At 43.5% G+C, this 12,997-nt stretch overlaps 1 protein-coding gene across 1 annotated transcript in view; it reads right to left on the reverse strand.

Moving 5' to 3' along the window:
- Nucleotides 1-4,420: 4,420 nt before the first annotated feature.
- FLNA (filamin A) overlaps nucleotides 4,421-12,997 on the reverse strand; it is a 105,388-nt gene continuing 96,811 nt past the window's right edge. Inside the window, exons 43-48 of the mRNA XM_083881370.1 lie at nucleotides 11,092-11,268; nucleotides 9,344-9,562; nucleotides 6,990-7,211; nucleotides 4,920-5,472; nucleotides 4,715-4,826; nucleotides 4,421-4,683 (exon numbers count right to left, since the gene is read on the reverse strand). Coding sequence (XP_083737496.1) covers nucleotides 5,285-5,472; nucleotides 6,990-7,211; nucleotides 9,344-9,562; nucleotides 11,092-11,268 — 806 coding nt within the window. The 3' untranslated portion in view covers nucleotides 4,421-4,683; nucleotides 4,715-4,826; nucleotides 4,920-5,284. The remainder of the gene's footprint in view (nucleotides 4,684-4,714; nucleotides 4,827-4,919; nucleotides 5,473-6,989; nucleotides 7,212-9,343; nucleotides 9,563-11,091; nucleotides 11,269-12,997) is intronic.

Consider the following 12,997-nt stretch of genomic DNA (forward strand, 5'->3'; position numbering starts at 1 on the left):
GGAATGATTGACGGCTAATTTGCATAAAAGGGCGTGGTCAAGTGGAGGAAGGGGCGGGGCTTGTGGGAAAGCCCAAAGTTTACAGGGACCCCCAAATTTCCCCCAAAATTCACTGGGATCCCCAAAATTCCCCCAAATTCCACCCCAAAAACCCCCCAACCCCCCAAAAAACCCCAATTTTCCCCCTAAAACTCCAAAATCTCCAAAATTCTCCCTCAAAACCCCCAAACCCCCAAAATCCCTCCTAAAAAACCCAGAATTCCTCCCTAAAACCCAAAATTCCCCCCCTAAAACCCCCAAAACCCCAAAAATTCCTCCTAAAAACCCCAAAATCTCCAAAATTCCCTCCCAAACCCCCAACCCCCCAAAACACCTCAAAATCTCCCCAAAGCCCCCCAAAAACCCAATTTCTCCTCCAAACCCCCCCAAATTCCCCAATTTCCCCCGAAAAACTCCAAAATCCCCCCCAAAATTCCCCAAACCCCCAATTTACCCCAAAAAACCCCAAAATTCTCCCCCCAAAAGCCCCCAAACCCCTAAAATTCCCTCCCCAAACCCCAATTTCCCTCCCAAACCCCCAAATTCCCCCAAATTTTCCCCCAAATACCCCAAATTTCCCCCCAAATTCTCCCCCAAATCCCCCCAAACCCCCAAATCCTCCTCCTAAAATCCCCCTAAAAAAACCCCAAAACCCTCAAAAAACCCAAAATCTCCAATTTTCCCCCCAAACCCCCAAATTTTCTCCCCCAAAACCCCCAAAATTCCCCCCCAAAACCCAAACTCCCCCCAAATTCCCCAATTACCCCCCAAAAGCTCTAAAAATCCCCCGAAAAAATCCCCAAAACCCCCAAAAAACCCAAAAACCCCAAATTCCCCCCAAACCCCAAATTCTCCAAAATTCTCCCCCCAAACCCCAAATTCTCCTCCCAAAACCCAAAAATCCCCCCAAATTCTCCCCCAAATCCCCAAAATCCCCCCAAACCCCCCAAAATTTTCCCCCAAAACCCCCAAATCCCTCCCCAAAAAAATCCCCCAAACCCCCCAAACCCCCAAATTCCCCAAATTTTTCCCCAAATACCCCAAATTTCCCCCCCAAACCCCCCAAAATTCTCCCCCAAATCCCTCCAAAACCCCCCAAAATTCCCTCCTAAAATCCCCAAATTTCCCCCAAATCCCAAAATAACCCCAAAATCCCCCCAAATCTCCCCAAAATTCCCCCCCAAAATCCCAAATTTTCACCCCAAACCCCAAAATTCTTCCCCAAAACTCCAAATTCTCTCCCAACCCCCCCCAAAAAAATCCCAACCCCCCCCCAAACCCCCAAATTCCCCAAAATTCTCCCAAAAAATCCCAAAAACCTCCCCCCAAAAAACCCCAAACCCCCAAATCTCTGTCCCCAAACCCCAAATTCCCCAAAATTCTCCCCCCAAAATCCCAAATTCTCCCCCCAAAACCCAAAAATCCTCCCAAATCCCCAAATTCTCCCCAAAACCCCCAAAATCCCCAAAATTTCCCCCAAATACCCCAAATTTCCCCCCAAACCCCCCAAAATTCTCCCCAAAATCCCCCCAAAACCCCAAATTTTTCCCCCAAAACCCCCAAATCCCCCCCAAAAAAATCCCCCAAACCCCCAAATTCCCCCAAATTTTTCCCCCAAATCCCCCAAAATCCCCCAAAACCCCAAAATTCTCCCCCCAAATCCTTCCCAAAACCCAAAAAAACCCCCAAAATTCCCCCCTAAACCCCAAAAATTCCCTCCCAAAACCCCAAAATCCTCCCCAAAAAAACTCCAAAATCTTGAAAATTCCCCCCAAAACCCCCAAAATAACCCCAAAAACTCCCAAAACTGAAGCAGAACAAAAAACCACATTTTTATTTATATATTTTTTTTTAGGATGGGGGTGGGGGGAGGGGCAGCGCTGGGACCCCCCCGGGGGGTGGAAAATTAAAAAAAAAAAATCAATAAAATAAAATAAAAAATCAAAAAAATGGGGAAAAAATCGGGGGGGCCCCAAAAATAATTTTTGGGGGGTGGGGGAGGGGCAAAGTGAGGTGGGGGAGGGGCAAAGTGAGGGGGGGGAGGGGCGTGAAGGGCGTGGGGGGGTCAAAAACCCCCAAAAAATTCAAATAAAAAGAGGAAAAAAACCCCAAAATTTGGGGATCCCAAAATTTGGGGGGAAAAGGGGAAGATTTAAAATCTTCCCTTAAAATTTTGGGGGTGAAACCCAAAATTTTTGGTTTTTTGGGGGGTGGTTTCCACCTAAAATTTGGGATTTTTTGGTGGGAAATGTCGTCAAATTTTTTTCAGGAATGTCCCCAAATTTTTTAGGATTGTCCCAAATTTTTTTGGGAAATGTTCCCAAATTTTTTGGGATTGTCCCTAAAATTTTTGTGGGAATTGTCCCCTAATTTTTTCAGGATTGTCCACAATTTTTTTGGGATTGTCCCTAAAATTTTTTGGGAAATGTCCCCAAATTTTTTAGGATTGTTCCCAAATTTTTGGGGATTGTCCCCAGAATTTTTTAGGATTTTTCCCAAAATTTTGGGATTTTCCTCAAATTTTTCAGGATTGTCCCCAAATTTTTTTCAGGAATGTCCCCAAAATTTTGGGATTTTCCTCAAATTTTTTAGGAAGGTCCTCAGATTTTTTAGGATTTTCCCCGATTTTTTTGGGATTGTCCCCAAAATTTTGGTGGGAAATGTCCCCCAAAAAACTTCTCAGGATTGTCCCTGAATTTTTTAAGATTGTCCCCAAATTTTTTAGGATTTTCCCCAATTTTTTTGGGATTGTTCCCCAAATTTTTTCAGGATTGTCCTCAAAAACTTCTCGGGATTGTCCCTGAATTTTTTAGGAGGTGCCTAAATTTTTCAGGAATATCCTCAAATTTTTGTGGGAAATGTCCCCAAATTTTTGTGGGAAATGTCCCCAAAATTTTTAGGAATGTCCCCAAATTTTTTAGGATTGTCCCAAATATTTCAAGATTGTCCCCAAATTTTTTGGGGGATGTTCCCAAATTTTTTCAGGAGTGTCCCCAATTTTTTCAGGATTGTCCCCAAAGTCCAGGAGGGAAAAGAAACCAAAAAAAAAAAGAGAATTTTGGGGGTGAATTTTGGGAGATTTTCACCGACTTTTCGCCAACTTTTGACCGACTTTTCCCCATTTTTGGAGACTTTTTGTCCATTTTTTTACGACTTTTGCCCATTTTCAGGACTTCTTTCCAACTTTCAATGACTTCCACCCATTTTTTGATGACCTTCAAGAACTTTTGTCCATTTACTGGGGATTTTTTTGGGGACGTTTGTCCATTTTTGGAGACTTTTTTCCAACTTTCAATGACTTTCATCCATTTCTTGGGGACTTTCGGGGACTTTTTTCTATTTCTCGATGATTTTTTTCCATTTCTCGATGACTTTTTTCCATTTCTCGAGGACTCTTTTCCATTTTTAAGGACTTTTTTCCATTCTTGGAGGACTTTTTTTCCATTTCTTGATGACATTTTTCCATTTTTTGAGGACTTTTTTTCCATTTGTGGGGACTTCTTTCCATTTCTTGAGGACTTCTGAGGACCTTCACCCATTTTTGGGGACTTTCCCCCATTTCTTGATGACTTTTGGGGACTTTTTTCCATATTTTCATGACTTCCATCCATTTCTTGGGAACTTTTTTCCATTTCTTGATGATGTTTTTCCATTTTTTGATGACATTCCCCCATTTTTGGGGACTTTTTTCCATTTCTTGATGACATCCATCCATTTTTTGGGGACTTCTGATGACTTTTTTCCAACTTTTGAGGACTTTTTCCCATTTCTTGATGATTTTTGGGGACTTTTTTCCATTTCTTGATGACTTTTGGGGACTTTTTTCCATATTTTTCATGACTTCCATCCATTCTTGGGAACTTTTTTCCATTTCTTGATGACTTTTATCCATTTTTTGATGACTTCCACCCACTTTCGAGGACATTTTTCCATTCTTGACGACTTCCATCCATTTCTTGAGGACTTTTGGGAACATTTACCCATTTCTTGAGGAATTTTTTCCATTTTTTGACAAATTTTTTCCATTTTTTGACGACATTTTCCCATTTTTTACCAACATTTTCCCATTTTTTACCAACATTTCTCCATTTTTTGCCAAAATGTTCCCATTTTTGGCCGTTTTGGTGGCCGTTTCAGGGCACGGTGACGCGGAAGGGGCTGTTGGGGACGTGCTGGTCCCCCCACTTGAGCACCAGGACGTGTTCGCCGCGCTTTGAGGACTTTTTTCCATTTCTTGATGACTTTTGGGGACTTTTTTCCATATTTTTCATGACTTCCATCCATTCTTGGGGACTTTTTTCCATTTCTTGATGACTTTTATCCATTTTTTGATGACTTCCACCCACTTTCGAGGACATTTTTCCATTCTTGACGACTTCCATCCATTTCTTGAGGACTTTTGGGAACATTTACCCATTTCTTGAGGAATTTTTTCCATTTTTTGACAAAATTTCTCCATTTTTTGACGACATTTTCCCATTTTTTGACGACATTTTCCCATTTTTTACCCACATTTCTCCATTTTTTGCCAAAATTTTCCCATTTTTGGCCGTTTTTGTGCCCGTTTCAGGGCACGGTGACGCGGAAGGGGCTGTTGGGGACGTGCTGGTCCCCCCACTTGAGCACGAGGACGTAGTCGCTGCGCTTTGAGGACTTTTTTCCATTTCTTGATGACTTTTGGGGACTTTTTTTCATTTCTTGATGACTTTTATCCATTTTTTGATGACTTCCATCCATTTTTGGGGATATTTTTCCATCCTTGACGACTTCCATCCATTTCTTGAGGACTTTTGTCCATTTTTTGAGGACTTTTGAGGACTTTCACCCATTTCTTAATGACTTTCATCCATTTTTGGGGATTTTTTTCCATTTTTGATGACTTTTTCTCATTTCTTGAGGACTTTTGGGGACTTTTTTCCATTCTTGATGACATTTATCCATTTCTTGACGACTTCCATCCGTTTTTTGAGGACTTTTATCCATTTCTTCATGACTTTTGGGGACTTTTTTCCATATTTTTCATGACTTCCATCCATTCTTGGGAACTTTTTTCCATTTTTTGGGGACTCCCATCCATTTCTTGACGTATTTTTTCCATTTCTCGACGAATTTTTCCCATTTTTTGACTAAATTTCTCCATTTTTTGACGACATTTTCCCATTTTTGACGACATTTTCCCATTTTTTACCACCATTTTCCCATTTTTGGCCGTTTTTGTGCCCGTTTTGCTCCCGTGAGCCCTGGCTCAGGGCACGGTGACGCGGAAGGGGCTGTTGGGGACGTGCTGGTCCCCCCACTTGAGCACGAGGACGTAGTCGCCGCGCTCGCGGAGCAGGTAGCCCACGTTGTACAGTTGGTTGCCCAAATGCTTCACCACGATCTCCTCGCACGGGTTCCGGGGGCCCTGCACACCCACCAGGAGCATGTTGGTGCCTGCGGGGAAAAAAAAGAGATTTTTTGGGGGTTTTTTTAGGAATTTTTTTGGATTTTTTTTGAGATTTTTTTAAGGGATTTTTTAGGGATTTTTGGGGGATTTTTAAGGGATTTTTTTCAGGGGTTTTTGGGGGGGATTTTTTCAAATTTTTTGGGATTTTTTTAGAGGTTTTTTTTTTTTTTTTTGAGGTTTTTAAGGGATTTTTGGGGTCATTTTTGGGACCATTTCAGCTGATTTTGGGACCATTTCTGGGACCATTTCAGGTGATTTTTGGGCTCATTTTTGGGACCATTTCTGAACCTATTTCAGATTATTTTTGGGTCTATTTCAACTGATTTTTGGGGCCATTTGAGCTCATTTTTTTTGGCCATTTCAGCTGATTTTTGGGGCCATTTCAGGTGATTTTTGGGGCCATTTCAGCTGATTTTTGGGGCCATTTCAGGTCATTTTTTGGGCCATTCCAGTTCATTTTTGGGACCTATTTTAGCAGATTTTTGGGACTATTTTGGGTGATTTTGGGGCCATTTCTGGATAATTTTTTTGACTATTTCAGGTGATTTTTGGGGCCATTCCAGGCTGATTTTTGGGACTATTTTGGGTGATTTTTGGGGCCATTTCAAGTGATTTTTGGGGCCATTTTTGGGGCCATTTCAGGTGATTTTTGGGGTCATTTCTGGGTGATTTCTGGGTCCATTTCAGCTCATCTTTGGGGCCATTTCAGCTGATTTTGGGACCATTTTTGGGACCATTTCAGCTGATTTTTGGGACCATTTCAGGTGATTTTTGGGACCATTTCTGGGACTATTTCACATCATTTTTTGGGGCCATTTCAGGTGATTTTTGGGGCCATTTCAGGCTGATTTATTTTGGCTATTTCAGGTCATTTTTTGGGGCTATTTTAGGTCATTTTTTGTGTCATTTCAGCTCATTTTTGGACCTATTTTAGCTGATTTTGGGACCTATTTTAACTGATTTTTGGGGCCATTTCTGGGTCCATTTCAGCTCATTCTTGGGTCCATTTCAGGTGATTTTGGGACCATTTTTGGGACCATTTCAGGTCATTTTTGGGGCCATTTCTGGGACTATTTCAGCTCATTTTTGGGGCCATTTCAGGTGATTTTGGGGCTATTTCTGAAACTATTTCAGCTCATTTTTTGGGGCTATTTCAGCAGATTTTGGGGCTATTTCAGGTGATTTTGGGACCATTTTTGGGGCCATTTCAGCTGATTTTTGGGGCCATTTCAGGTCATTTTTGGGGCCATTTCTGGGACTATTTCAGTTCATTTTTGGGGCCATTTCAGCTGATTTTGGGGCCATTTCTGGTACCATTCCAGCTCTTTTTTTGGGGCTATTTCAGCTGATTTTTGGGGCCATTTCTGGACCTATTTCAGATTATTTTTGCGGCCATTTCAGGTCATTTTTATGGCTATTTCTGGTCATTTTTTGGGACTATTTCAAGTGATTTTGGGGTGATTTTTGGGGCCATTTCAGGGACCTTTCCCCCCCTCCCACTGACCGGCCTTGCTGCAATCCACAGTGAAGGAATTTTTCTGCCCCACGAAGCCTTTGCTGAGCCCCAACCCTTTGGCCACAACTTTGGAGGCGTCGGAGAATTTGGGGGGTCCCTGGGGGGTCCCCGAGGGGGCGGAGCCGGGGCTGGGACCCCCCTGAGCCCCCCCAGAATCCACCAGCATCGAGGAGCTTTCCCGGAGGCTGTGGCTGCTCACCAGCCGAGGCCCTGCAGGGGGAAAATGGGGAAAATTTCAATTATTGGAGGGTTCCGAGGGGAAAAAATAGAATTTTCGGGGGGTTTGGAGGGGAAAAAATAGAATTTTTGGGGGGTTTGGAGGGGAAAAAATCGAATTTTTGGGGGGTTTGGAGGGGAAAAAATCGAATTTTTGGGGGTTTTGGAGGGGAAAAATAGAATTTTTGGGGGGTTTGGAGGGGAAAAATAGAATTTTTGGGGGGTTTGGAGGGGAAAAAATAGAATTTTGGGGGGTTTGGGGGGAAAAAATAGAATTTTTAGGGGGTTTGGAGGGAAAAAATAGAATTTTGGGGGTTTGGAGGGGAAAAAATCGAATTTTTGGGGGGTTTGGAGGGGAAAAATAGAATTTTTGGGGGGTTGGAGGGGAAAAATAGAATTTTTGGGGGGTTTGGAGGGGAAAAATTAGAATTTTTGGGGGGTTTGGAGGGGAAATTGGCAAAAAAATCTGGATTTGAAACTGAAAAAGTGGGTTTGAATCATAAAAATCGGCATTTAAACACCACAAATCTCATCTGAACCTCAAAAATCTCCATTTAAACCCCAAAAATCGCCATTTTAACCCCCCCAAACCTCCTTTAAAACCCCAAATCCCCTTTAAACCTCCCCAAATGCCATTTAAATCCCCTTTAACCTCCCCAACCTCCCCAAAATCCCCCCAAACCCCCTTAAACCCCCCCAAACCCCCTTTAAACTCCCCAAACCTCCTTTAAACCCCCAATTCCCTCCAGTTCCACCCCAAAATCCCCATTTAACACCCCAAAGGCCTTTAAAACCCCCCAAATTCTCCTTTAAACCCCAAGAATTCCCATTTTAACCTCCCCAAGGCCCCCAAAATCTCCCCAAGGCCCCTTTAAACCCCCCCAAAACCCCATTTAAACCCCCAAACCCCCTCAAAATCCCCTTTAACTCCCCAAAATCCTCATTTTATCCCCCCCAAACCCCCTTTAAACCCCTCAACTCCCCCTTCAAACTCCCCAACCCCCCCCAATAACCCCCTTTAAATCCCTCAAACCCCCTTTAACTCCCCCAAACCCCTTTAAACCCCCTTAAACCCCCTTTTAACCCCCTTAAAATCCCATTTGACCCTCCAAACCCCCTTTAAACCCCAAAAATCTCAATTTTAACCCCCCAAACTCCATTTAAACCCCAAAACTCTGCTTTAAATCCCCCAAAATTCCCCTTTAAACCCCCAAAATTCCCATTTTATCCCCCCAAATCCCATTTAAACCCCCTTCAAACCCCATTAAATCCCCCTTTAAACCCATTTAAACCCCAAAAATCTCATTTTAACCCCCCAAACTCCATTCAAAATCCCATTTTAACCCCCCAAAAAATCCCCAAATTGACTCACCGGTGACCTTGGCCTTGAAGGGGCTGCCCACGATGTGGTGGGGCCCCCCTGAAACCCCCCAAACCCCCTTTAAACCCCCCAAACCCCATTTCAACTCCCCAACCCCCCAAACCCCCTTTTAACCCCAAAATTCTCATCTAACCCCCCCCAAACCCCATTTAAACCCCCTTTAAACTCCCCAAAACCCCCTTTAACCCTCCCCAAATCCCCTTTCAACTCCAAAAATTCTCATTTTAACCCCCTCAAACTCCCTTGAACCCTCCCCAGACCCCCTTTAACCCCCTTTAAACCCATTTAAACCCCAAAAATTTCCCTTTAACCCCCCAAAATCCCCCTTTAACCTCCCCAAACCCCCCCCAAAAAATCCCAAATTGACTCACCGGTGACCTTGGCTGCCCACGATGTGGTGGGGCCCCCCTGAAACTCCCCCAAACCCCCTTAAACCCCTTTAAACTCCCTTTAAACTTCCTTTAAGCCCCAAAAATCCTCATTTAAATCCTCAATATCTCATTTTAATCCCCCCCAATCCCCTTTAAACCCCCTTAAACCCCCTTTAAACCCCATTAAATCCCCCTTTAAATCCATTTAAACCCCAAAAATCTCATTTTAACTCCCCAAACCCCCTTTTAACCCCAAAAATTCCCATTTTATTCCCCCCCAACCCCCATTTAAACCCCATTAAATCCCCCTTTAAACCCATTTAAACCCCAAAAATTCCCATTTTAACCCCCCAAAAAATCCCGAATTGACTCACCGGTGACCTTGGCCTTGAAGGGGCTGCCCACGATGTGGTGGGGCCCCCCGAATTTGATATGGATGAGATAAGAGCCGGGGGCCATGGGGGTGTAGGTGACCCTGAAGCCCTCGGGACACTCGTGACACTCCATGGTCACCTTGGACGGGCCCTCGATGGTCACGGCCAGAGCGCCCGGCCCGGCCTTGGACGTGTTCACTGTGAACTCTGCGGGGGAGCCTGGGGGGGAAATTAAAATATCAGGGGGTCAGAGATCCAAAATTCCATGGAAATGGGGTTTGAGACACAAAAATGGGGTTTGAGAGCAAAAAAATCCAGGGGAAATGGGGTTTGAGAGCAAAAAAATGGGGTTTGAGACACAAAATTCCATGGGAAATGGGGTTTGAGAGCAAAAAAATGGGATTTGAGACACAAAAATCCAGGGGAAATGGGGTTTGAGAGCAAAAAAATGGGGTTTGAGACACAAAAATCCATGGGAAATGGGGTTTGAGAGCAAAAAAATGGGGTTTGAGACACAAAAATCCATGGGAAATGGGGTTTGAGAGCAAAAAAATCCAGGGGAAATTGGGTTTGGGACACAAAATTCCAGGGAAAAGAGGAGATTTGGTTCACTGTGAACTCTGCGGGGGAGCCTGGGGGGGAAAATCAGAATATTGGGGGGTCAGGAGGGGTTTGGGACACAAAATTCCACTGGCAGAGGGGAGTTGAGTCACAAAATTCCATGGGAAATGGGGTTTGAGAGGAAAAATTCCATGGGAAATGGGGTTTGAGAGCAAAAAAATCCAGGGGAAATTGGGTTTTGGGACACAAAATTCCATGGAAAAGGGAATTTGGTTCACTGTGAACTCTGCGGGGGAGCCTGGGGGGAAAATCACAATATTGGGGGGTCAGAGATCCAAAATTCCATGGAAATGGGGTTTGAGACACAAAAATCCAGGGGAAATGGGGTTTGAGACACAAAAATCCAGGGGAAATGGGGTTTGAGAGCAAAAAAATCCAGGGGAAATTGGGTTTTGGGACACAAAATTCCAGGGAAAAGGGGATTTGGTTCACTGTGAACTCTGCGGGGGAGCCTGGGGGGGAAAATCACAATATTGGGGGGTCAGGAGGGGTTTGGGACATAAATTCACATTTTTTCTCCCCCAAATTCCCATTTTCACCCAAAATTTCACATTTTTCCCCCCAAAACCCCATTTTTTCCCTGCGAACTCCTGTTTTTTCCCCCCAAACTCCCATTTTTTCCCTCGTCAAATTCTGTACGGCCGAGAGCAGCCCTGGATCTCATTTCTTCCCCAAAACCTCCCATTTTTCTTCCAAAATTCCCCATTTTTCCTCCCAATTTCCCATTTTTCCCCCCAAAATTCACATTTCTCCTCCAAAAATTCACATTTTTCCTCTCGAATCCCCCATTTTTCCTCCAAAAATTCACTTTTTTTTCTCCGTGAACCCCCATTTTTTCCCCCAAAATTCACATTTTCCCCCCCAAACCCCCGTTTTTCCTCCAAAAATTCACTTTTTTTTCCCCGCGAACTCCCATTTTTTCCCCCAAAATTCACATTTTCCCCCCCAAACCCGCATTTTTCCTCCAAAAATTCACATTTTTTCCCCACAAACCCCCATTTTTCCTCCGAAAATTCACATTTTTCTTCCAAAAATTCACATTTTACTCCCCAAACTCCCATTTTTTTTCCCCAAAATCCCCAAAAATTCACATTTTTTTCCCCAAAATTTAATTTTTTCCCCCTTACCTGTTGTCCCCCCCTCCAGGCCGGGTCCATAGGCCGACACCAGCCCGGGGTCTCCGGCCTGTCCGGGTTCCCCGACCCGAACCTTGAAGGGGCTCCCGGGGATGGGCGACCCCTCGAACTTCACGTCGATGGAGTAAACGCCGTTCTCGCGCGGGATGAACCGCACAGCGTACTTGTCTGGGGGGGAAAGGGTTAAAGTTATATCTGAGAGTCTAAAAATTATCTCTGAGAGCCCAAAAATATCCCAGAAATTAAAGAGATCCCAAATTCCCGCGGGATGAACCGAACAGCGTACTTGTCTGGGGAGGAAAGGGTTAAAGTTATATCTGAGAGTCTAAAAAACATCCCTGGAATTCCCAAAACTGTCCCTGGAATTCCAGAGATCCCAAATTCCCACAGGATGAACCGAACCGTGAACTTGTCTGGGGGGGAAAGGGTTAAAATTATATCTGAGAGTCTAAAAAACATCCCTGGAATTCCAGAGATCCCAAATTCCCGCAGGAGATGAACCGAACCGAGAACTTGTCTGGGGAGGAAAGGGTTAAAATTATCTTTTACAATCTTTAAAATTATCTAAAAATTGTCCCTGGAATTCCAGAGATCCCAAATTCCCGCGGGATGAACCGAACCGTGAACTTGTCTGGGGAGGAAAGGGTTAAAATTATATCTGAGAGCCCAAAAATTGTCCCTGAGATCCCAAAAAAAATTGGCCCTAAGACCCAAAAATTATCCCTGAAATCCCAAAAATTGTCCCTGAGATCACAAAAATCAGCCCAGAAATTAAAGAAATTAAAGAAATTAAAGGAATCCCAAATTCCCGCGGGATGAACCGAACCGTGAACTTGTCTGGGGGGGAAAGGGTTAAAATTATATCTGAGAGTCTAAAAAACATCCCTGGAATTCCCAAAATTGTCCCTGGAATTCCAGAGATCCCAAATTCCCGCGGGATGAACCGAACCGTGAACTTGTCTGGGGAGGAAAGGGTTAAAATTATCTTTTACAATCTTTAAAATTATCCTAAAATTATCCCTGGAATTCCAGAGATTCTGGGGGAAAAAAGAGTTTAAATTATATCTGAGAGCCCAAAAATTATCATTTAAATGGCAAAAATTATCCCTGGAATGCCAGAAATTGGCCCTGAAATTCCAAACATTATCCCAGAAATTATCCCTGAAATTGAAGAAATTATCCCTGGAATTCCAGAAATCCCAAATTCCCGCGGGATGAACCGAACCGCGTACTTGTCTGGGGAGGAAAGGGTTAAAGTTATATCTGAGAGCCCAAAAATTATCATTTAAATGCCAAAAATTGTCCCTGGAATTCCAGAGATCCCAAATTCCCGCGGGATGAACTGAACCGAGAACTTGTCTGGGGAGGAAAGGGTTAAAATTATATCTGAGAGCCCAAAAATTGTCCCTGAGATCCCAAAAAAATTGGCCCTAAGACCCAAAAATTATCCCTGAAATCCCAAAAATTGTCTCTGAGATCACAAAAATCATCCCTGAAATTAAAGAAATTAAAGGAATTAAAGGAATCCCAAATTCCCACGGGATGAACTGAACTGTGAACTTGTTTGGGGAAAAAAGGGTTAAAATTATATCTGAGAGCCCAAAAATTATCATTTAAATGGCAAAAATTTATCATTTAAATGGCAAAAATTGTCCCTGGAATTCCAGAGATCCCAAATTCCCGCGGGATGAACCGAACCGAGAACTTGTCTGGGGGAAAAAAGGGTTAAAATTATCTTTTACAATCTTTAAAATTATCTAAAAATTGTCCCTGGAATTCCCAAAATTATCCCAGAAATTCCAGAAATTATCCCAGAAATTATCCCTGGAATTCCCAAAATTATCCCTGGAATTCCAGAAATCCCAAATTCCCGTGGGATGAACCGAACCGAGAACTT

Source organism: Zosterops lateralis (genome assembly GCF_965231275.1).
Source record: "Zosterops lateralis genome assembly, chromosome: 33".
Lineage (NCBI taxonomy): Eukaryota > Metazoa > Chordata > Aves > Passeriformes > Zosteropidae > Zosterops > Zosterops lateralis.